The sequence below is a fragment of the Apis cerana genome, linkage group LG15, assembly GCF_029169275.1.
Source record: "Apis cerana isolate GH-2021 linkage group LG15, AcerK_1.0, whole genome shotgun sequence".
NCBI lineage: Eukaryota > Metazoa > Arthropoda > Insecta > Hymenoptera > Apidae > Apis > Apis cerana.
In genome coordinates this window covers 6007190-6034056 of record NC_083866.1, presented here as the reverse complement: position 1 = coordinate 6034056, position 26867 = coordinate 6007190, and the positions used below count along the sequence as shown (strand labels likewise).

At 21.2% G+C, this 26867-nt stretch overlaps 4 protein-coding genes across 14 annotated transcripts; 2 read left to right on the top strand and 2 right to left on the bottom strand.

Moving 5' to 3' along the window:
* The first annotated feature begins 117 nt into the window (after positions 1–117).
* On the top strand, positions 118–4312 carry LOC107996286 (polyadenylate-binding protein-interacting protein 2). 6 transcript variants are annotated; one of them, XM_017054251.3, is made up of 5 exons: positions 118–258; positions 875–1075; positions 1162–1350; positions 1498–1557; positions 4020–4312. In XM_017054251.3, the coding sequence occupies exons 2-5, from the start codon at positions 905–907 to the stop codon at positions 4083–4085; spliced, it is 486 nt and encodes a 161-aa protein (XP_016909740.2). In that variant the 5' UTR covers positions 118–258; positions 875–904; the 3' UTR covers positions 4086–4312. The 6 variants fall into 6 exon arrangements, with proteins under 6 accessions (XP_016909740.2, XP_061941800.1, XP_028521743.2 ...); XM_062085816.1 differs by lacking the exon at positions 118–258 and adding an exon at positions 367–500; XM_028665942.2 differs by lacking the exon at positions 118–258 and adding an exon at positions 479–619.
* Positions 4313–4421: 109 nt separating this feature from the next.
* Positions 4422–11669, bottom strand: LOC107996348 (catenin alpha). Of its 2 annotated transcripts, XM_062085810.1 has the most exons (8): positions 11528–11669; positions 10717–11058; positions 9888–10620; positions 8562–8795; positions 7882–8484; positions 7136–7813; positions 6711–6885; positions 4422–5697 (listed from the first exon to the last, which is right to left on the bottom strand). In XM_062085810.1, exons 2-7 carry the CDS (start codon positions 11031–11033, stop codon positions 6721–6723), a joined length of 2730 nt encoding a protein of 909 aa, XP_061941794.1. In that variant the 5' UTR covers positions 11034–11058; positions 11528–11669; the 3' UTR covers positions 4422–5697; positions 6711–6720. The 2 variants fall into 2 exon arrangements, with proteins under 2 accessions (XP_061941794.1, XP_016909842.1); XM_017054353.3 differs by lacking the exon at positions 4422–5697 and having other exon boundaries at positions 6692–6885.
* Positions 11670–11848: 179 nt separating this feature from the next.
* LOC107996349 (crossover junction endonuclease EME1) lies at positions 11849–14979 on the top strand. 3 transcript variants are annotated; one of them, XM_062085813.1, is made up of 4 exons: positions 11849–12050; positions 13204–14546; positions 14615–14668; positions 14821–14979. In XM_062085813.1, exons 2-4 carry the CDS (start codon positions 13266–13268, stop codon positions 14929–14931), a joined length of 1446 nt encoding a protein of 481 aa, XP_061941797.1. In that variant the 5' UTR covers positions 11849–12050; positions 13204–13265; the 3' UTR covers positions 14932–14979. The 3 variants fall into 3 exon arrangements, with proteins under 3 accessions (XP_061941797.1, XP_061941796.1, XP_016909843.2); XM_062085812.1 differs by having other exon boundaries at positions 11849–13104; XM_017054354.3 differs by having other exon boundaries at positions 11849–14546.
* A 2782-nt stretch (positions 14980–17761) lies between these two features.
* LOC107996353 (exportin-7) lies at positions 17762–25582 on the bottom strand. 3 transcript variants are annotated; one of them, XM_017054363.3, is made up of 15 exons: positions 25434–25582; positions 23928–24165; positions 23698–23864; positions 23385–23609; positions 22406–23276; positions 21983–22268; positions 21730–21874; positions 21492–21639; positions 21260–21419; positions 20766–21168; positions 20531–20693; positions 18603–18680; positions 18326–18516; positions 18082–18209; positions 17762–17992 (listed from the first exon to the last, which is right to left on the bottom strand). In XM_017054363.3, the coding sequence occupies exons 1-15, from the start codon at positions 25446–25448 to the stop codon at positions 17884–17886; spliced, it is 3327 nt and encodes a 1108-aa protein (XP_016909852.1). In that variant the 5' UTR covers positions 25449–25582; the 3' UTR covers positions 17762–17883. The 3 variants fall into 3 exon arrangements, with proteins under 3 accessions (XP_016909852.1, XP_016909853.2, XP_016909854.1); XM_017054364.3 differs by having other exon boundaries at positions 20555–20693; XM_017054365.3 differs by having other exon boundaries at positions 25353–25436.
* Positions 25583–26867: the final 1285 nt, after the last annotated feature.

Sequence of the window (26867 nt, the reverse complement as noted above, 5' to 3'; positions counted from 1 at the left end):
AATTAAATATGAAGATATTAATCAATTAAAAATCCAAAGCCTTATTTATTATCAATATTTAAATTAAAATCAATTTATGAAAAAAAAATATATTTATCAATTTTTGGTATAAAGTGCATTGCTCTTTTTCTATATGATGGCAGCACTATCCCAGTATTACTTCAAGGGTTAATTTGTGTTGCACGACACGTATTTTACCCATGAACTGCGTAAATCGTGTTTTCTATCACAAATTGTTCGAAACCACATCATTAAAAGGTATATTTGTATTTTACATTTATGGAAATATTATTTTTTCTTATAATAATAATAGACGCACGATATAATTATAAGTAAAGATTAATAAATATCGCTTTGTCGATACTAAAAGTAGACAGTTAAAAATGGTCGCCTTGTAACAGATCTGTCAAGTGATATTTTACCGTATCCAATTGCTACGATGCAATAAATAATATAATTCCAAATTTTTAGTTGTCAATGTGTTTGACGATAAATTTGAAGTAAATGCAAATACTAAGTAATTTATACGAAAAAAATGTAATTTCATAGTTAATAGTAATGCTACCATATGTGTAAACGGAGCTATTGTATATTTATTTCGTTTGTACAATTCGTTCGTGTAAGAGAGTTCAAGGTTCTTCTATATATATATATATATATAGATCTTATAATTTTATTATATATATTTTATTAGAATAAAAATCATTCTTTTATTAAAAAATATAAATATAATTTTTTGAAATTAAAAATTAATGTAATAATAATGTAATGTAATAATTAAAATAATGTAATAATAATTCATAAATAAAAAATAAGACAAATGTGACTATATAAAAAATTTGTATTAAAAATTTAAAAATGAATTTATTCATAGGTTCATTGTGTTGTTAAATACATATTTGTAATGAAAATGAAGATTCCAAATAATCGTTCTGGGAACGATTATGGAAATGAAACAGGAATTATCTCTTACATGGATAATAATTTTGATTCTGAAATCGATGTACAAGGAACAGAAGAAAGTGATTTTTCTGAGTATCTTTGGATGGAAAATGAGGAAGAATTTGATAAAGAGGTTTTGTAACTATGAATTTTGTGTTATTTATAAAGTTTTCTTTTTATATAAAATTTTAATAATATATCAATAATTAAAAATTATAGGTGATTCAACAATTAATGGAAGAAGAATTAACAGAAGAATGTTTAAAAGCAATGTGGGAAGATGAAAGACATGAACGAAATACAAATTCTATTGCTTGGTCCACTGCTACAAGCATGCCTGAGAATAATAGTGCTGAACTTTGTCAGCAACTTAGTAATCTAAAAATGCATGATGATCTTGCTAAGCAGGTATAATTTAATATTTAAATTTAATTACTATATATATTATATTACTATATATATTAATTACTATATTATCATATAAAAATATTATTTTTATTGAATATTGAATATTTATAAATAATACTGAACTTCAAATAGATAACTTGTTTTCAGAGTACATTGAATCCAAATGCAGCTGAATTTGTTCCAGCATTCAAATCAGCAGTAACATCTGTAAGTACACCACCAGAAGTTACTGCAGAATCATCATAGAAGCCATACTTTCATTTGCTTAACTGAATAAAACATAGGCTATACATATGGCTAATGTTTACCTCTCTCAGTAACACAGTTGTATTAACTGAATTATGTTAAAAGTTAAATAACTGTCCCTACACGTACAAAAGTATAATGATTATCAAAGCAGATAATACATAATGCTATATGATATTTATGACTAATGAAGTCAGTTGCATAACCATAAATTGAAAAAAATATATTCAAATTTTTATAGTCGTGAGATATTGCATAATATTATAAACATTTAATTTTACATATATATTTTTCCGTGATATAATGGACAATGACATATAAATCACTTGTTATAGAAATTTGCAATTTATATTCTTAATTTAATCAAAAAAAAAAAAATATTTTCAAAAGTAAATATCTTATATAATTTATTCTAAATTGAGATAACAAGCATACATAATATATATATATGAATTTTTATGAGTTGCATTGTATACATATCTGTCAATGAATTTTTGCATACAAATGAACATACCCTTTTTTTTTTAATTCTTTCTAAATGCTTCTTTTTTCAGATCTGAAAGTTTTTATATACTGTAGTATGCGTTTCTAAATGAAACACTTTTCTAAGAGTTCCTTTTGTAACACTTATTTTGTACTGGTATACATCTTCTATATCATTGTGACATGAATTAATATTATATACTGAAGTCGTTAAGACTGATGTAAGTAAAATATATTGCACCCAATGCATATTTCATTTATATAACAATACTTAACGCATCTAATTATACAAGAGAACAATTTTAATTTTTATTTTTATTATCAATTTTTTATTTAAAAAATTCTGGTCGTGTTATAATTCTGGTCCTCTATCAGCATATGTCTTGAAAGACTTGAAGATCTCAAGGGAAAGTCTTACACAGGCTGTGAAGGACATTTTTTCTGACTCTATTTTGTACATTGAGAGCCAATGTATTACTTATTTACTTTAATTAAGTAATAAAATTATTATAAAATGATATTTTAAAACTGATTAGAGTATGTATATGAAATGTAATATTATTAAAAAATATAAGTGGTGAATGTATTTTGCATTGTTAATCAAAATTCAAATAATAAAAGTATTAATATTTTCTCATTATCTTGATATATTATAAAATTTTGTTAACAAAATTTAAAGTTTTTAGTAATGAAATTTTTAAATAAAATTATATTTTAATAATCATTAATCATACATATTCGCCACTTATACTCTTTGAATAAACATATTTATGTACAAATTCTATTAACATTCTCTGCATTGTGATAGATACATACATGATTTTATAAAACCGCATGAATTAAATTTATATTACTTTAGCTACAATATACTTTAGTATGAATGCAATAACTGTGATTATGAAGCAAATTAAATAGATTTATTATAGAATTATTCACAGTTAAAAAATCTTATACTTTCTCTATGCTTCTTATTATTTTGCTTTCAAATTTTGTTCACATATCTCTTCTATTTGTGACTCTTCATAAAAAAAATAAAAAATTTTAAAAATTATAAAAAAAAAAAGAGTAACATATTTAGTGTAAAATATAATTACACATATTTATAGATTTATTTGGAAGATTCAAATTGAGTGGTGCATTAATCATATAAAATAACAATAAATTTAAATAATTTCTTTTATGTTTTAAATTTATCTTAATATGAAAAAAAGAGACTGTTTTTTTTAGATTTAAGATAGTTTCTTTAACAAGATTTGATATATATTTAATTATTCTTTATCATTTTTTTAAAATAATTTCGATAAAATATATCAATTGAAAGCATCTATTTAGTTTATATAATTTTACTTTTTGCAATAAAATCTTTAAGAAATGTAAGTATGAAGTATATCAATAATCGTATAAATATATATCTTGTAGTCATCAAATCAGTGTCAATTTAAATGACATGCAATATTTATATCATATTATTAATATTTTTAGTAGCATGTCATATATATATCAATAAAAAGCTGTATTTTAGCAGTAGAAAAATATAAAAAATCATCTGGTTACAATGTAACCATTATACAATGTACCATTGCATAATATTTTGAGTTTTCCAAAATTTAAATGTCTCAAATTTAAATAATATCAGAAAATAAATATCACATTTTTTATGAATTATTTCAATAAGTATATTTCAATAGTACCTGTTTTTTTGGCATGTAATGATAATTACTATTATTATTAGTAATAAGATAATTAAGTTTTAACATATAAACAATTATAATTGTTTCATATATTATGTACAATCAAAAAATAATACTTTAAGAAATATAAAAAAAATTCATTATTGCAATAATATAATTTAAATAATTTAAATGATCAACAAGCACAAATACTATTTTATTTTTATTCAATAAATGATATTTGATTGTGCAATATATATATTTTTTCAGCTTCATATTGAGACAGAAAAAAGAAAAATTCAAAAGATTTTTAATGCAAAAAATGCAGGTAAATAACTTTTTTCTGTAATAATAAATTTTTTTCTTTACAAATATTATATACATTAGAAAATAACGTATAGTGAATTAGGATAAAGATAATTATATTGTTTAAGCGAGTGTGAATTATAATTATATCATTGCCATTAATCATTTGCATTTGCAATTTCCTGTATTGTATTATTTTTTCTGTAATATTTAGTATATAAATGAATCATATAAAATACAAATCTATGTATTTGAGATTTCTCTTTCTTTTTTTCCCTTTCTTTTATAATAATTATATTTTTTTATATAGGATAATAATTTATTTTTAAATGTAGTACATAAAAAATTCATAATAATAAAAAGATATTTGTTAAAAGCATCACCTTGTATTTGGCAGCATATCAGTAATTACAATTAAATCTTACAATTACTTTTATTTAAATTAGTATCAGTTTTACAATAGTAAAAAATTGATACCAATGCATATCTTATTAAAAGCTATGAAGTTGTTTTATTTCATATTTTCTGCTTTAATATATTTAAATGCAACATTTACTACAATAACTACACTGATGTAAATGAAATAGTACATATAATATGAAGCAGAATTTTATATTGTTATTATCTATTTGCCACATATATAACATATTATTTTCGTAGTTAATTAATAATTATCATGTAATGATAACTATAAAATAAATTAATAAAATTTTTATATATTTTTTAAATAATCTTTTCAAATCTTATTTTAAATATATGTCAACTTCAAATAGTAATATTGAATAAATTTTAATATAAAGAATATTTATTTTAATGAAAAAATTTATGAATTAATTATCAAAAAGCTTTATAAAAATGTTTTTAATATAATACTTCATCCATTGTACGAAGTATGAAATTGGTATCAGTTTTTTTACAATTATTTTTTACATGCTACAACTAATACAAAATCATCATAAAGAAGAATTTTTTTAAAATATGTAGTTATATTTACTTATATACAATCATTAAATACTTTGATGTGCAGTCTCTTTATTCCAATGCAATACTGTCTTATTTATATTATTTTTTTGCAAATTTTTATTAATATAAAGTAACAAATTATTTTTTCATTAAATTATAAATATAATATTAAATAAAACATGCAATTTTAATTAATTGAAATTCTATGGAAATATAAAATATTAAAAATATATATGCAAAGCAAATATATAAAGCAAAAATAATAAAAATTAAAATTTTACTATTTTACTTTATAATAAAATATACGTTGTTATTAAAAATAAAATATAACTTGTTATTAAAGTATTTATATAAATACAAAATTCATATTATATTTTACATTTGAAATTATTAATTTATTAATTAGTTATCAGTGGAAAAATGTTAATATTAATATTTGTATTTTAATTAATTTTTTTTATAAAAGCATAACAAAGTATTTATCAATATTATTGTCAAAAAATTCATTACAATAAAAAACTGACCTTCATGCAATATTTTAGCAAAAATTTAAGGCCTTTAATTATTATTAATATTACTTAAAATAACAGCCTTATACATATTTTTATTATAGACATTATTGCTAGATATGTATAAGAATGTGTGCTGATAAAATCATTAACTATAATAATCTAATAATCTGTAATAATAAAAAATACAAATAATTATCAATTTCAATTCAATAGTCTTAATATTATAATAACAAAAAAATGAGGCCTTTAGTATAATAAGCTGACTCATATATACATAATATGTATATGCCGCTTACTTAAATAGTTTTAATGCTATTTAATAAAAATTTATTAAAAAATATTAATGTGAATAATTTAAGTTTTATAAATAATACTAAAAAAAATGGAATTTCTCTATTTAATTCATTTTAAAACTTCTATTATACAATTAAGTATTATAGAAGTATTCAATTTCACTTGCAAAGTATATATTTAATTATTATTAATTATTATTGATATTTATGAGTAGTAAAATTGTAAACACAAATGATAAATAAATTATCATTTACTTAAATATATTTTATAATAATTGAAATATAATATATAATCATAAATTATCAAATAATCAATTATTTTATTAGATTGTATATCACTCTTATATTCTATAAAAAATTGTTGATACTTTATTAATTAAAATCTAAAATTTAGATATATCTTAAAAAAGAGGTAAATCTTGAGATCTAATTAAATATTTATTAGAAATTGACACGATCATATATTGTATTTTTTGTTTTTCAAACATTTATGAATTCATAATAAACAATATTATTTTTTTTATGCAAGATATTTTATTTTCATATTTCTGTTATCTTTCTTTTATCACAATCGCACACATAAAATTAATTCTTTTTTTTATTTGTTCCTAGTTTTACTTGTTACTAGTAAATTATTAATAGTAATTATAAATAATTATTATATAATTATACATTAATAATATTTAAAATATGATTAATATTTATTACAAAATATAAAATTCTATTATTTTAATAATTTTAAGACATAAAAAAAAAATAATTCTCTCTTATATTTTATAGCAATATAAATTTTATATTTGGATGTTCAATAGAAAATAAAATATCTTGCTCATGTGATTTTTTAAAGGTGATGCTGTATTAAATTTCATTTTTATTAAATTACTTACATGTAAAATTTTAAACGCTTTCTGTAGGACTCTGAAATTCAGATAATGCGTGTATCGGATTTTGCACTTTTTTCTGTGAACCTTTACGTACTTTTGCTCTAACTTCTTCTGGTCTTTCAGGACGTACCAATGGTTTCTTTTCTGGTGCTTTCATTTTCCATACAACAATTGGTGACTGTATATTAAAAATAAATTAATGAAAAATTTATGATGCAGATAATAATTATAATTTCTTAAACATTATTAAATTATTAATATAACTATAAATATATTTTTATTATATAAATACTTACATACTACAAAATCCAATTGTTAGTATAAAAAAATTTTAATATTAATTATTATATATAAATTATAAATTTAAATAATTTATTTAAAATATAAAATATAAAATTAGGATAAATAATATTAATTAAAAAACTTACAGTTACTGTAGATTGTCGAGGATATTTGGTTGATGCAACATATGAAGCTTTAACAGTAAGTACAACTGCATTCATTAAATTTTTAGCAGCCTGAATAAGAGAAGTTGCACTGTCAAGTCCAGATACAATTAATTCTCCACTAATATTTTGTACATCTGCTTTAACTTTACTTGTAATATTCATTTGATGACAATATAATGCTATACGTTGTAGATAAGCCAAAAGATCTTTTTTAGTAGAACTTTCTGGACATTGATCTGCTATTTGTCTTGTTAATTTATCTAATTTAGTTCCAGCTTCAGAAATTTTTTTTGCTGCATTAATGACATCCATAGTCGTCTTTAAAGGTCCGCGACCTCTAGTAAAATCTGTCATTTCCATCATAATCATACACATATGTTTTGCAAGTACAATAATATCATTTCCTGCATCATCCCATTTAGCAACTTCTTTATCAAATTTTAGTTTCTCACTTTTGAAGTATTCTACCTGTTGTAAGATTTTTTGTTTATCTTCTTCTGGCATTTTACGCATAGCTTCACGAGCCGTAGTAATACCACTTATTTCTGGATATTCATCAACACCATGTTCACCAGTTTGCGCACTCGATTTACTACGAGTTTCTAATGTATAATGTTCATCAAGTTCAACATCTTCTGGATCTAAATCTTCATCCGCCTAAAATATAGCAGATGTAAATAAAAAAATATCTAGAAAAAATATAAACTTTTAATGCATTTTCTTACTCTGTTCATCAATACAGCACGCCTAATTTCACGAACACCATCGTAAACTAATCTTGAAGCATCTATAAAATCATTTTCATCCACATCTTTAGCTGGACTACTACCCAATGCATCTACTGCCACTTCTACTCTCTGCGCAAATTTCGGCATCACTTGTTCTCTTAGAACTTTTACAGCTTCTAAAACTCGTTTTGTATAGATACAAGGCTCATAATTATCCATTTCTGCTTGAACAACATTACACACTCTGGCAGATCGTCCACGAATCGCACCCGCGGTTCTATCTAAAGTATCAGCATCACATTCTTGTAATGCCAATACACACTTATTTACGTCTTCTAAGATATGATTCTCAGATACAGCTAAGAAATCATCAATAGTAGTAATATCATCAACAGCTTCAGTTAGTACTCTTACTTGATTTTCCCATGCTTGTCGGAATACTTCCATATTATCTAAAGCTACTTTAGATCGATTACGAGCTGCAAGCACACGTGCTGCATTGATTACTTGTGGACATAAATTTCCAATTTGTGCTGCCGCATAACGGACCATTTTTACACCATCTTCATTTCCTGACATACTACACACTAAATTGGCAACCTAAGTAAATAGTCAGTGCTAGATTAGTATTATTAATTATAATAAAATTAATATTGCAATACAGTTCAATAATATACCTCAACTAGTTTATTAGCATGTTCTGTAAAAACTAATGCATATTCTTCTACTTCCTTATCACGACCATTTCTTGCAGCTTCAATGAGAACCAATAAAGGTACGCTTGTTTCTAAAAAACTATCAGACACATGATCTACTACAGCTTTTCGTAATTGTCTACGAAGATCCCGAGTTTTTCTACACATGTGGTCAATTGCTCTTTCTAAGCCTTCTGATTGTTCTTTGACGCCCATCTATTAAAACATATATACCATTAATAAAATTAAAATATAATTAAAATATAAATAAATAAATAAATATCTTATGAGCATTCAAATAAAATCTAAGCTATTTTTTACTAAGAGCATTGGAGTGCAAAATAAAATCTTTTTTTTATCAATGCTTAAAAAAAATTAATTAAAAAAATTTTAATTATTATTTAAAAAATGCTCTACTTTTTTAAATATTTAATATACATTTTATAAACTAATATATTAATTATAACATAACATAACTACTTATTTTAACAAATAAAATTTTTTTTAAATTATTTATATGATTAAATATAAATAATATAACATAATATGATATGAAAAAAAGAATGATTATAAGAAATATTTTTCAAAATTTATAATCAATTTAAAGTAAATTTTATGTTTATTTCTTTTTAAATTAAGTTTAGAATATGTATTTTTTCTATTTATCTATGCTATTAATTTTTTTAATTTCTGTATATTTCTAATTATATTACATTATATTTGGTAATATTTTTTATATCATATATATCTATATAGTATATGCAGTTGTGCAATTTAAAGAATAATTGTAAAATCATAGATGTCAAATTATAATAATTTGATTAGTGCTTGTCATTAAATAACATATAAATCATGTGTAAAATCAATACAATATCTTTATATATTTACCCGTTTCCCACCCCGAGCAAGCTGTAACTGTAGTCATCAAAAATAAAAACAAATGAGTAAAATGAACATGCCAAGAATAAATCAATCATTATGTTAAATAATAATATAATTATTTATGTTCTAAATATATATTGTTTGTGATATATATATGTATATATATTTTGATATATATATTTTTAAATGCATATACTTATATCATACAGTAACATAATATACATTTAAAAATGCTATAAATGTTAGTATAAAATATAAATCAAAATAAATTATAAAAAATAAATATAATTAGATTTCTCTTATGCAATTATTAATGCTATTATTGAAACTTATTTAAATAAATTTTGTTATATGTATAAATAAATTATACAGCAAATGTTTAAATAAAAAAAATAAAAAAAATAAAAAAATTCATAAAATACTTACATTATTCATATATTCACTTAATAAATCTTGAAGTGCTTGTCTAACTGCATTACATTCTGCAACAATGCGTTCTCTACGCTCATCTCGAGTGCATGAAGAATCTGCCATTAATGCAGCACCACTAATAATACTTTCCAATCTTTCCTCAAGACTAGGTCTTGTACGTACTTCATTGTATGCAAGTGGAGACATTACCATTCTTTCATCAAAATCATCTAATGCAGCAGCTAATTCTCCAGGTCCTTCATAAGGATGTTGAGTATCAATTGGAGTTTTTCCTTGTGCTACATCATTAATGGTATTTACAGCTTCACAGACTTGTTTCAAAACATAATCACGATTTGCTTTTGCTGCAGCTAATTCAGGATGTCGAACATAAACTTTAGAGGCTGTTAAAAGCATAGTAGAGTGTTTTTTAAGAACAGCTCTTGCTGCAGCTAAATCATCTCTTAATTGAGGATCTTTTAATTCTTGTTGACGTTTTGCAGCTTGATTCATAAGTTCTGATGCATTTCTTCCAAATTGTTTTATATTTTCTAATAACTCTCCCTGTGAAGATGCATTCTTTAATTTTTTTAAATCATCTTCTACTACATGCAATGACTTCAACAACAAATGCACATCAACCATATCTGCTAAAATAAGCAAACGTGTTACTGCAGATAATAAGTTTCTTGCAGCACGAACCATATTGCCTCTTTTTAAAGAAGAACAAGGATCTTCTGAAAATTCTCTGAAATTAATTAATAATAATAAATTAATAGTAATAATATTAATATTATATATATAAAGTTCCTTATATATTAAAAATTCTTTATATAAAACAAACCTAGCAGCAATGCTCATTGCAGCACCTGTTTTTCTTACTTCTTCAACAGCACTTAACATTTCTGCAGTAATATCAGGATTTTCATACGCTATTTGTTCTCCTTTTTCAATAAAATTATTAGTTGCTTTTTCAACAGTTCCAACTAAAGCACTAGCTCTTTTTGATTTTCCTTTCTTTTTTTTACTAGGACCCTTTGTATTTACAAGTGTAGTGACTTGTAAAACTAAAGGTTCCAATGTTTTTTCTACAGACATAGTACGGATCTCTAAATTTTTAGGATCCCATTTTAAAGTTATCGGGCCAAAGTGATCTGACATTTTTATTATTTCAAATAAATCAATTCTAAAAATGAAAATAATATAAAAATATTATTATATTTATTTGTTTTACTATAATAAAAAAATTACCTGTTCTTTTAAATAGTATGGTACAGATAATTTGATATATTAATATAAATTAAATAGAAAAACTTAAACTAATTTTTTTAAAAACTTTAAATATAATTTATTTTTTTCTACCAATTATTTTTTTATATTTCTTTATTATTTTTACATTTATAAAATTTAAAATCATATATTACGTTATCATATATAACTTTTGAATCAAAAATTTTTTAAATTTGAAATTTTTATTTTTTATTTTACTCATCAATTATAATATAATTAAAAATATAGAAATCAAAGAAATTTACAAATTTTTGATGCTTTAAAATAAAGTTTAATCAAATACAATATTATAATAATAACAAAATAAATATATAATAATTTTCGTATTATAAATTTTATATATAAATGTCATGTTTTTCACTTACCTATTATAAAAAAAGGAAAGACTAAATGATATAACGTTGATAACAAGATATGAGAATGTTTGAAAAAGTCAGGGTGCGTCAGAATGATCAGTCTGATCACAAAAAAATGTTCACATTGGCATACGGAAAATATCAAAGCCTTTAGATACAAGCTATAGTGAACAACGTGGCAACAGCGCTTTTGCAAACAGAGACATAATGAAAATGGTAGATAAATTATAATTAATATTTTATAAAAAAAATTGATCAAATATTCATATAATTTTTACTAATCATATATAAATATTATAATTATAATATATGTATAAATAGAAATAATATATAAATTTTCAAAATAATAAAATGTCATTTAAATCTTTAGAAAATGTGTGATATATATCTAAAATATTTTTATTTAAATATAAATATAAAAATAAATTTAAATCATTTTTGAGCAAAACTGTCAATTCCTAAATTGAATAAAAAAAATATAAACTTATAGAAAAAATAGAATTTTTAAAATTAAACGAAAGAGGTTATACATGTAAGTAACGAAAATAAGTGACAAAAATAATTAATAAAAAAAATTACTACAAAAATAACATTTTGTATATATATATATATATATATATATATATATATATAAACATATACATATATATTTTTATTTAAAATATTTATTCATTATCTTAGAATATTACAATATTATATTAGTATCTTAATTCTTAATAGTTACATGTTAGTTATATGTTAAAATTTTGTAATTGTTCATATTTTAAAAATAAAAATAGAAATTTAATTATTTGATTTTAAAGTATTATTATAATTTTCTTTATAAAATTTCAATCTCAACTTATTTTCAAAGATATAATAAAGATTTATATTATGTTATTATAATATTTATAAAATCTTATATAAAAAAAATCATATGCAGTAGTTATTATAATTATTTTTCATTATAATTATTTATATAAAATAAATACTTCAAAATTTTGACAAAATTTATTAAGCTGTATTGTACATAAAAATAAAAAAAATATCAAATGATATTTTACTATGTCATTATTTAATATTTCTTACTATAATTTAAATTATACGAATTGCATATTTAATAAAATCATGGGAGATTATAACAAATAACAAAATTGTCAAGTCTATATACTAAGAAATTAAAAATCTTGACACTGTTGCCAGATTTATATGATTTTTATCTAAATTAGCTTATAAAAATCTCGTATGAAAGAATAATTACCTTCATGAAAAATTGACAATTTCAAAATGTTAATAAAATGCGCATAAAACAATTCTTTGTTTTAAAAGACGATTATTGAAAATCAAATTTCAATTAACATTTGAACTAATATTTTAATCCTGTATCATTCATGATACGTCATCTGTTTGTCATCTAATTTTCATGACGTCATCATTTTCTTTTCTTAGAAAGTAATGATAATACAATTGGTTTACGCCCAAAGTTAAAATGATGTTCATGTAGAATGATATATATAACTTGTATAAAAATACAATAATCAATCAAAAAAATGTTTATTTCAAAATTTCAAAATATATGTTGTTAAGTTATTTTATTTTTAGTAAATGTATTTATCCTTATTGCATTTATTGTGTATTTACTATAAATATTCATTGTTTTTGTAAATATTATACTCATAAAATAATATTTTTGAATTTTATTTTAGTTAGAAATGTGTATTAAATCGTGAATCGTAAAAATCGTGATAGTTTCAAATATTTCAATAAAATGAATCCAGAAATTGTCGTTTTAAATGATTCAAATGAATCTGATATATCTATTGAATCGAATGATAAATTAAAAAATATTAAAAAGAAAAATAAAAAGAAATGTTCATTCGATGACTATGATTCAAGTGATTTTGAATTTCCCGAAATACAATTCTATCATCTCATTGCTGAAAATAATGAAGATGAATTACAAAATATTTATAATAAACATTCATTTATTTCTAATATTCATGCATCATCATATCAAACTAATGATAAATATACTGTTAATAAAAATTTAAAACAATATAATATGATTAAAAAGTCTTCATGTAGTGACAACAATTCATTTAATTTTGCTAAAAATTCAGATGAAAAAAACAGAAACATTGCAAAACAAAAAAAAGATATTTTAAAAAAAGAAGAAAAAATTCAACAAATGATGAAAAAAAAAGCATTAAAAGCAATTGCAATTAAAAAATCAAAAAATATAAAACCTGGTGAATGTTTGAAATTTATGGAAATTGTTATTGATAAAGATATTGAAAATTTTTCTTATATTACAGATATAATAAGTACATTATTAAATACTAGTTTGCAATATAGCATTAAATCACAATTCATTTCAAATAGTATTACATGGAAAAGGAACATTGAAAATCACTATGTTAATGAAAATAATGAAATATGTGCTATAACAAATACTGAAAATATTAACCAAATATTGATAATTTGGAATTGGGATGAAACGGTAATAAAAGTTGCAAATGATAGCTTTTGTACATCTATTTCTGATATAAAATCCTTATTACCAAATTACAAAATAATATTAGTAATTTTTGGAATAGAAAATTATTTTGAATATAAAATGCAAGAAAAAAATTCAGATAAAAGTGAAACAAAAAACAAAACGCAAAAAATTAATTCCAAAAATAATCATGAATATAAAAACTTTGTAGAAATATCAAGAAGACAACTTGAAACATGTCTCAATGAAATACAAATTTCTGCGGATTGTAGCAGTAGATTAATTAATAATTCTCAAGATTTGGCATTAATGATATATCAATGTACAAAAGCTATAGCAGAAATACCATATAAACTAGAAAAAAATAAAAGTTTAACAAATAAATTTAATTGGTACATATTAGGAGACAATAGAAATACTGTAAAAGTAGATAAAGATGGAAATGGATTAAAAAGACTATGGCAGCAACAGCTTTGTCAATTTAATTTGAGTAGTCTTGAAATTGCAGAAGCAATTTGTTCTGTATATCCATGTCCTGCAGATTTAATAAAAGTAAATATTAATATTTAAGAAACATAATATAATTTTTTTTTAACTTTATCTATCTTTTTATTTTTTAGACTTATATAAACTGTACAGATGATGAAGGAATAAATTTATTGAAAGATATCCCGGTAAATAAAAAATTTTTATTACAATATTCAGACTAAAATAAATTTTCAAAAATAAATTAATGTATATGATAAATTAAAAAATTATTAAAATTTAATATTATTTTTCTAATTATTTCTATTTATATTTCATAAATGTTTTTAACATTTTACAGATTAGAAGAGCAGCTGGACCTCTTACTGCTATACGTAAAGTTGGTCCGGAATTAAGTAAAAAGATCTATTTAATGTTCACATCTAAAAATGGTGAAAGTGTATTAAGTTGAATATATTTTTTAATAAAATTTAATAAAGTACAAATAGAAATATCATAATTAGCAGATGGCTTTATATCATTCCATTTTCATTTATGTAATGTCTAACTGAAAAGTTATAATGAATTTACTATTTTATTTTCTTTTTGTTTTTTATGAATATAAAAATCTAATAAATTATTCATACCTATATATTGTTGTACAAATGAATAATATTATATAAAAGTTTTAATATTTTTTTATGAATTAATTATATAAAAATCTAGCGCATAATTTGACTGAAAAAATCAAACTAATCAACAAAAATGTTTTATTGTTGTACAGATATATAGTTTTTGTTTATAAATCAGTCTAATTTTGCGCTAAATATTTTTAGATATCTTACATAATATGAAATTTAACAGATTTACTATACCAAAGATATATACATTTGTTTACAGTAAATTTAACTATGATAGTCGGTTAATAAAAGTAATTTTCTAACATTTTTACAAGTATTTATTAAACATAAAGTATCTAAAAATCTGTTATAAAAAAAATTTTAACCATTTCATATCAATTTTTTCTGTTACTTTACAGTAAAAAATATATAAATGATTAAATGCAATCTAAATAAAAATATTCGTAAATATTCAATATAACTTCTACTAAATTATTATTAATTGTATACAGACTAATATTACATATAATTCTCGCATAAATCTTTTTTTACACGCATTCTTCATACATCTGTTTCTCATTGTTTAACATTAAAAAAAAAAAAAAAAAAATTTGACAATTATCATAATCAAAGATATGATTAAATTTCAAATAGAAATTTTACTACAAACTATTCATATATATATTATATATATTTTAAAATATATCATTTTAATTAATTACTGGTAAAACTTTTAAAATCAGTATTCAAATAAAGTTTAAATTTAAAAATTAAATGACAAAATAAAAGTTATTTTTTATTCTTAAATTTTTTTCTGAAACTAATATATATTTCATATTATAAAAAAAATGTTTATGAAATATAAACTATTGTTTATATATAAACCAAATAAAAAGTATAGTATGAAAATTTAGTAAATTAAAAAGTTTTAAATAAACCATTTTATATTATAATTAAGAATATTAAATGATATTTCTAAGTCTCTTTTTCTGTTAACATGCATTTCACAAAATGAAACATATATATATATATATATATCCATGTTTATTACATAAAATTAATTGATTAAAAAATATCAATCTATATTTTTATTAAAACTATATTATTTGTTTTTTATATACTTTTACTATTATACTTACACAATATATATTTTTTATTTATAAACATAATACATAAATTTGTTATTGATCATAATTTACAAATATGTAAAATATAATTAATATTAAAAATAATTTTTTATAAGCAGATTTAATTATTATTAATTATAAATTTAATTATAAATGCATGTTGACAGTTAGAAGACACTTATTGCATTATATGTAATATTGATGTTAATAATAATAAAATATTAAGAGAAATTGTAATTTTATAATAATGATGATGATGATGATGATGATGATATTATTAATAACAATAATAATAATAATAATAATAATAATAATAATAATAATAATAATAATAATTAATAGTAATAATAATGATACTTAATAATTATACTAATAAGAATAATGATGATGATGATGATGATGATTATGATGGTAATAGTATCAGTAGTGATAGTGATAATGATAATGGCAATGAAAATGATTAATAATAACAATATCAATAATAATTAATAATAATAATAATAATGATAATTAATAATAATAATAAATAATTAATAATTAATGATGATGATGATGATGATAGTAATAGTAATAATAATAATAATAATAGTAATAATGTATTTTTCAGAAAATTTTTGCATTATTAATTTAATGTTTTTCGTGATGTATCATTAATGTTATGAATGATTTATTCAATAATTCATTTAAACAATTATCAATGAAATGATATTGTTTGCTTAATTGTTTTTTGGTAACGATTTTTTAATTTTTCTTGTTAATTTATTAAAACATTCTTAGAATGATTATATGTAAAAAATGTTAATGAATATGTTTAAATATGAAGTCGGTTGCGTGTAAAAGTAATATAGAACAAGATCTACGACAATGGATTATTATATAATTGGCTTCCTATTCTAAATTGTATCTTTAAAATGTTATTTAATATAATCAAGATGATAATTTATTATTTATTTAAAATAAGATGCAGATATAATGAATAATATATGTAAAATGATGATCCTTAATACTTGAATTCAAACTTTTACTAAAATATAGTGTAAAACAAGTCATTCATACCTGAAATACATATTTTAATGTTAGCATAAAAATTATTGTAATAATAATTTTAATTGATAACAATTGATATTGTAAATATTTGCAAAAAACAATTGTAATAAAATCAATTATTTATCCATACAAAATTTTTTGATGCAATAATTGTTGATTTATGAAATTTAATATATTTATTGCAAATCACTCTTTGTACTTAATATATGTGCAGGAATATTTTATCAAATATGATATTTATCAATATGATAGTAAATCAAAGTAATAGGAGTATAAAGGTAATAAAAAGGATTTGGTTTTTCTTGTTTACAAATTTAGAATGAAATGTATAAAACTTAATTTTATAAATATACTATATATGTATAATTAAAAAATAAGAAATATACATATATAGATTTAAATATTCTAAATTTTGAAATCACGTATATATAATAAATTTTTTAATAAATTTAAAAAACGAAAGTTAAAGTTACAAAAGAATAGGAAGCCAAACAATAATTCTTCTATAAAACAGCAATATTTAATTTATTATCTTTATACTCATCTAAAATCATAATTTTAAATCCACCATAATTTATAGTTCACTCGCGCACACATTCAAGCATTTGGCAGGCAAGAACCTAGGAAAATCTAATTAAAGGTCAAGGTCATCATATCACCAATAGGATTTGCAGTTGTATTAGGTCCTTTTAAAGTGTCATTTATATCTCTTCTAAACAATGATAAATTTTGTGTAAACCTGAGAAAAAACATAAATATGTCATATATATATGTATATATATATATAAAAGTTATACATATATGTAACTTTTTTTAAAATTTTTTTACCTATCTCTATTTTTTGTGAGTAAATTTCTTTCGATTCCTTCCATTAAATTTTCAAACCACTGTGCCATTGTTGCTTGTTTATCAACTGGTTGACTTCTAATAATATTTTCTCGTAATTGATTAAAATACTGTAATATTTATTAATAAATATTTAAAAATTATAAAATCTTACTAATATAATCTATAAAGTATATTACATACTTTATATAAATACTTTATATAAATATTCTATATAAATACTTACTTCTTCATTTAAAAGAATTAATCCCAACAGAGGACGTGACATACTCCATTGATTTCTACAATCTTCAAACATTATCACATTTAAAACAGTACTTAACATTTGCTGAAGAATTTCAGGATGTTGTTTCAAAACTTGTAAGAATAAATCTCCACCTCCTGGAACTACAGTATTTTTCCTTCCTGGATATCCTCCTAACAAAAAAAGAATATATTATATTTACATTCATATTATAATCATATTTATTAATTTGATTCAAATGATAGCAAATAGATAATACCTTTTTGATATAATTGTTTAAACAAGTAAGTCACAATATGATCAAGTGTTGCACAACAACCAGTACAGACCATTGTATCTGTAATAAATTTTTTTTATTTTTATTGAATTATTATATTTTTATATTTAAATAAAATAAAATAAAAAATATTTTAAATGAGAATAAATTAAATAAGAATAAGTTAATAAAAAGAAAAATAATATAAAAACATAAATATATATAAATAGCTATTATGATACTTAATACAGTGACCTACCTTGAAAATATGAGTTCTGTAAAATTATTTGTTTATTTATTATATTAAATATTTCACTGACTAGAATATAATTTTACTTAGATATAAGAAAAATTTAAAGTTTCTATTACTCATAATATAAATAAATAAAAAAATAGTTATCAATTTTAAATAAATAAACGTACAAACGATAATTTTTAAATTCAAATTTCAAGTTTTCATAATATTGCATATAATTTAATAAATCATATATTGAATAATGAAAAAAATAAAATATGAGAGAAAAACATGTGATAATTAGTAAATTAGTAATAAAGAACTTATGTCTATGAATAATAAAATATTTTAGTAGCATGCCAGCTGTGCGGCTGACTATGTGTGCTAGACCCACTATATGTATAATTTAATTTTAAATAAATAAAAATTTCATAAATCGTCTATAATATAATATTATTATTAAATACAACATTAAAAATAGAAATAGAATAAAAATTAAAAAAAAAAAAAAGAAAAAAAGAATAGAACAATAACAATTAGGGTCTAGATTCTACAAACTCCAATCCTCTTATTGCCTATATAATTATAGTAATTTAATCATTCTCGTCATACGAATAAAATTTGCTTAGCATACATTTGTTTTTTTAACTTTCAAACTATAGCATAACTAATATACCTAAATGCAGGTTTACATTCCAAGCAACAATGCAAAAAGCAAATAAATAAACAAAATTAAATGTCCTTAATAACTATTTCTTTTTTGATTTCTTTTAATTTTATATTAGTAATAATAAAATTATATTAAATTTGCGTGTTCAATAAAAATTCATACATGCATGATTATTATATATATAAATCACATAATATGATCATTTCAAATAATCCATAAATTATTTGTTATATGAAAATATTTCATATAAAAGTTGCATGATATAGAAAAAGTCATAATTTGATATTATTAATTTATTTGCAAATAAATATATGAAAACATGAAAATCAAATTTATTTTTAGATTATTTTCTATAAAAAAATTATTAAGCTATTTATAACAAAAAAATGTGAATTTCATAGAATTAATATATAAAACAACATGCAAAGTGATACTCTTTTATTTATGGTTTCTATATTTATATATAATAAGTTTTATAAAATTCAAATTAAAATATTTCTGAAACTAATAATTTTTTATAAAAAAACATCGATTAATTATTTTACAATATATAATATATGATTCCATTAAAAAAACAAACTTGATTTTTGTATGTTACATATTTTTATCTTTTTTATAAATCTTCTATATCATGCAACTTTTTTTTTTACAAAACATTTACATATAAAAATAATTTATAAATTATATGAAATTACATGATTTATCTTGTATTTATAAGATACAATATTATTTATATATTTTTAAAGCTTTAAATATATTTTTAATATAAAGAATTTCTGAGCTTCAAAGAATTTTAAAACTAAAATATTTTTATATATATATTGTATATATTTTTATATTTTAATTATGAATAATTATTCATAATTTATTAATTTTATAAAAATAAAATATGGAATATTTAATAAACATTTTCTTTAAAAAAATAAAAAAGAAAAAAAGAAATTCTAAATGATTTGGATCTTATAACCCCATGGCAAGGCATAGAGGATAAGAGAATGATAATAAAATAGAATCAGCCGCACAGACCTGTATAGGAGTCTTTTTGCGCACCTAGTGCTGTAAGGCCTTCACTGATGCTTGATAAAATATACAAGAATACTCTGGGTTCTAATGTTGAAAGGAACACCATGTGATCTTGAGCCAAACATTCAAGTAACACAAAATATGTTGTAGATAATTTTGGATAATCCTACAAAAAAAAATTGAATGTAAGATAACTATTCTTATATCTTTTGAATATGTTTAATTAATTAATGCATACCAATAAATCACTTTGTGGTATACTAAGAAGTAATTTTACAAATGTATTAAGCGCATTATCTAATGCCTCATCGCCATATAATCTGAATACTCCAAAATTTACGTAACTTCCACATAAAGCTGCTTTTAACATACTGAAGCATATACTTATCCCTTTAAGTTTTAAGGGATATATTTGATCCTTTGGAACTTCAACGTTTAATATACGATTACCATAACTACATATTACTTTACTAGCTTCACGAAATAATAAAATTCCATTTGGAGAAGATGCATCAAACTGTAATCGTTGACTTCTATTTTGTACTAATTCTGCAAATAATTTTAGGACGGGTGTAGTAACCTGTGGTTCATAATGCCACAATTCCACAGCATGTAATAAAATTGGTGTATAATTAGGATAACTATATATAAATTAAGGTAATTTATATTTAAAAATTAAAAAAAAATTATCATTTATTGATCATTTCGAATTGTATTTCATAAAAAGGATACATCCAATCAAAGAGCATCATATAAGATGTTTTTGTATTGAATGCATAAGCTAAACCTCTTAAATCTCTTGCTAAACCAATCAGTGCTTTTTTTGCTTCTTCTGCTGCAAAAAGTGAAGGATCAGCAGGACCAATTAATTGTCCTAAACTTTCAAATGCACCTACAATGAAAAATGTAAATATAAATATTAAATAAGCATATTAAAACACTTAATAAAAAATAACTTTCATACTTGTTAATGGTAACATAAATGTATGAAACCTTTCTTCATCTTCTCCTAGATCTACCATTAATAATCTACCCAAGGATGTATAGAACATCGATCTACATCGCATTTCTGTTACAGCAACATTGTTTCCCAAAAATGGAAAATGCTCTCTCTATTAATTAATAAAGAAAAATATATATGCATACATATATACATACATATATATATATATATATATATATATAAGAAATTTTTTACATACTGTATGATTATTGAGCATAAATTGTACTTCTTCTAATTTTACAAGTTTACGGACACAACTATATCCTACAGATAAGTCATTTAATAATTGTAATGTTTTGGAAATAATTTGTTCACTACGACCCCAATACTTGAGATTTGTTATTCTGCAAATATAATATTGAGATTATAAATTCTAATAATTTTATCTATTTATTTGTATTATAAATATTCTAAATATTTAATAATATTAATAAAAGTATTTTTCTACTTACATTTTCCGAATAAGAATACCAAGTACCATAGATTCATCATTAACTCCCAAAACATCTGACAATCTTCTATATACTTTAGAATTTTTTTGAACTTGATCACCTACATATATTTTACGAAATTGTTCAAAGAAACTCAACATTGCTAATTCCAATTTTTCACAGCCACCTTGTGCAAGTCTTGAATCAGTCAAATTCATTAATTGAAGTACTCTACATACGAGTTCGCCATCCATTGCATCATATTCTTCATTACTATTAAATGTTATTTTTCCTCCAATAACACCACCTATTTTTTAAGTATCAAATATAATAATTCACGTTTAATATATATTTTTTTGTTACTTTTAAATAGAAATAATAAGAATGTTTTTATTACATTTTATTAAATCAAAATTGTTACTCTAAAAAATTATGTTTTTTTACCTATAATATACACAAGCCAAGTAAGTTGACCTTCTTGTATAGTGATATCCATTCGTTGTGTTGGAGATGCTGTTTGTGTCATTAATTCTTGGTATGTTCTAGCAGCTTGATCAAAAAGTTGTACTAACAAAGTACACGTTTTTTGATATTCACACCTTACAATTACAGATATTTGTTCTAATTGTTGATGAACTATTCCTAAATCATCAAGTGGATCTTCCAAACCCTCCCTAACTACTATTGCAACTGATTCAAGTCTTGAAGTAATATATGCATTTACAATTTCTGGAGTATATGTATTTAATAAATGTGGATCTCCTGCTTTTACATAAGGCATAGATGATACCATTCTTTGCCATAAAGTTAAAAGATAATGTAAACTATTTGGTGCAAATTGCCACATTTGTAAACTCTGGATTGTAAATTTTGCAATTAATTGTATAGCTTCTGGATAATCTTTGACTAAAACCAATTCTCCAAGTTGAAAATTGCTTTTCAGTCTTGATAGCAGTCTACAAAATTCATGATAATTTTCGGGATCACTTAGACCTTGAGGATTTTGTAGTATGTGTTTTATACCACTAACTAAATGTGTTAAAAATTGTGCTCTTTCTGGGTTTGAAAATAAACTTCTTCTAACAGATGCTATTTGGACCAAACATGAAAGAGCCAAAGATGATAGTGTATTAGGTAAACTGTGATACAAATCAAAGAAAAGTTTCAGAGATGTAAAATCCAAAAATGCAGGTCTCCAGCAAGTTGGGATTTGTACTGTACTAAGGTCATCAGAACTTTCATCTGTTGATGTTCCAATGAAGTCAAATGTCAAACAGTTTTGTGCTAATTTTAAAAGTTGTCTTATTAAACCATGCTAAATAAAAAAAAAAAATAATAGTAATATATAATACATAAATATTATAAAATATTTTTCTATGATAAAAATATTCTTTAAAAAAAAGAAAAAAAACAGAAAACATACCTGTGCTTCATCATTAAAATTTAAATTTTTACAATTTTCTCGAGCTGTACTTAATAAAGTACAAGATAACCTAAATATTTCAAAGAGTTGTGTATCTCTGAAATGACTGGCAATTTTTCTGTGTTTTGTAATAGATCTGTTTGCATCTGCATCCGATACTTGATTCATTTCACATGTTAATTGAGAAAGTAATTGGACTCCTATCATACAGTGTTCTACTGATCCCTATGTATTACATTAAAATATTAGATAAAAGAATTTTGAAATAGAAAAAAGAAAAAAAATATTTTAAAACTTTAAAATAATAACCAACCTGAAGAAACTTTGTTACATCACTAACCACATTTCTAAAAACATATTCATCTTTATCAATATCAAACCAACCAAACTTTGATATTCTAGCAAATAGTGTAACTAGTGCTTGTATTACAAAGTTTGGTAACTTTGGTTGAGTTGCTAAATAATTGAGAATATAATTTCCTGAAACAAAATTATAGATATTAAATTCACGCATCTTCAATTGTTTTATTTTCTAATATTTACTTATGTCAAGCCTTTGTTGTAAACTAAGTCCTGCTGAACGGGAAGCTAATTTTGTCAAAGTAGTGGCTGCCAATAACTGAGCATATGCAGAATCTCCTCGATCAAGTAAGAGCTGGCACTTTGTAAGCGTATCTGGAGCATTTTGAAAAGCAACAAGTGCTTTTTCAGCCTCTACACGATGCGCAGAATCTTGTGATTCATACAACTGCTTGCATAGCAACTCCAGCTGCCGTACTTCCTGTATGTGATCCATTCTTAGTGATATAATTCATCATAGGCTTGAATATATCCATGTAGATATTTTAAGTTTATATATTTCAAAACCATTATTTCACTTTTCAAATTTGTTAATAAATTTGTTAGTATATAATTTGTTAATATAAAACTTTATTTATTTTGAATATAATTAATAAATTATATATAAATATTTTTTCAATTATTTATTGATATTTCACAAATATTATTTTAAAATTTTAAAATTATATCATTTATTTATAATATATTTTTCTTAATACTAAATTTAATATTTAGATTAATGTTAAGAAAAAAATATGAAATCAAAATTTAAAAAAAAATATTAAAATATTAAATTAATTATATCTCCCAACATTTTTGAAAATTATAATTATCAAAATAAACACAATAATTATAAATCTTTCTTAGATTTAAATAAATGTAAATTAAATAAAATTATATCAATAACTTTTATCTTTTATAATAAAATTAATACTTATTATTGTTTTTAATTTTTAAGAAATATTTCACATTTATTTTGTAAATAAAAGATATTAATTAATGTAATTTAAAACTAAGCTTGTTTTAAAAATTATGTTTTAAAAATATATATCAAAGTATTTTCATATTATTTTTAATTTAAGTTAAAAAATTACAATAAATAAAAAGGATATTTATAATTAATATCAATTAAATACAGCAATTAATATAGTAAAATAACAGAAAAAAACATCAATTTATATTGTAAAATAAAAGTGAATAGGTTATGCTATATTTTTTAAGTAATTTTAAATAATAATTTAATATAAACACGTAAAAAACATAATTTGTATTTTTTTCAAATATTAATATTCAAATATAAAATTCATGATTTAAATTATATTTCTATCCTTTATCTTCTGAAATTTCAAAATTATGTCTGTATAAAATATTATTTATGAAAAAACGAGGTTAAAGTTTTACATATTGTCAACATGGTTTTGTTTGTATAATAAAATGTCAATAAAATTAAAGCAAAAAAATCTTTCAGTTTGTGATTGCATTTTCATTGACAGCGCGACAAAATAATCACTGTGGTCCGGCAACAAACAACATAGCTTCCAAGAATACTTAAGTTTTCTGGCAGCAAAATGTTTGAGACACACGTCGAAAACACGTAACTTGCAACAGATTTACCACCAGCTAGCTTACCACACGATTTTCGAAATCACTTCATCATAAATAACTCCACCGCATTTTGAGGTTTGCACATTATTTTGATCGGTAACTCACCTGTTCATCCGCCATTTTCGCAGCTTTGTATTATCTACAATGAAGGCAGGATCACATGCTTTAATCTCGACTGCCACAACATTTATGTAGAAACGACGTTTCTTACGACGGAAGCATCAACAACGCCACCTTTATTAACAAAAGAAAAAAAATATATACCTTTTACCTTAAAAAGATGGAAGGAGAATTAAGCTGAATCTTCACTACTTTGATTATAAAAATTATAATAATATATCACAATATTAAAAGAAGTTAAAACATATTCAATTATTTTTTAAGTTTTATAATTCAACTAATGAGTAGATTAACTATGAATAGATTAATTTAAAAAAATTAATTAATTTGATTTTTACTATTAATTATTGTTTTTGCATTATATTATTATATTATAAAAATTTAATAAAATATTTATAATATATTTACATTATATAAAATAATAATAAAAAAAATATAATAAATTTCATAATTTTTCATATTTAAATTATAAACAAAAAAATAAAACCACAAATTAAATCGCAAGCAATTACTTTATACAAAATTTAATTTTATGAAATATTTTAATCTTGATTGAAAATTTTTTTAAATATTTTTTTAAATATTTATATTTGATACATCTGTACATATAAATGAATATTGTGATTTTTTATTGTTTTAATTTGTATGAATAAATGCAAAAATAAAAATTTACGATTTCTAAAAAATATAAAACATTAAACGAAATATATAGAATTTTTTTTATATTAAAATTACATATATATGTATATATAATCATACATATAAATAATATGATACTAGTTACATTCTTTTTTTAATATAAATTTGTTTTTTTAGTGAATTTAATTTGATCTTTTTGTGATAATTATTATATTAAAGAAAAAATTGGAATTATATAAATAATGATTATTATTTTAATTATAATTTATGGTCATTTTTATATACTTTATAACATTATTTATGATATATAATACATAAATAATGAAAGAGAATATAATATTTAGATTGGGGCCTTTTCTTTTTTCAAAGTAATTTCTAAATGTTGATAAAATGCTATGTTATTTTAAATAAAATATATTATTATATATTATTAATTGTAAGAAATAATAAATTAATTTTAAATATATAAAATATAAATACATCCTTTGTACTTTTATATTTTATAATATAAATCATATACAGAATTTATTTAAATGTAGAATAATATAATTATTCATAATAATCCAATAATTTATAAGAAAATCTACTAATTTTAAATAAAAATAATAAAATGCAACTATAATAGATTAATCACAAATAATTAAATTAGCAATTTAACTAAATTTATAATGAATTTCATCAATATATAATAGCTTTGATCATTATTTCTAATTATATATAATACGTATTTTGTATAAATTTTAAAATTTAAATTTAAATAAATTTTAAATTCCAAAAGAT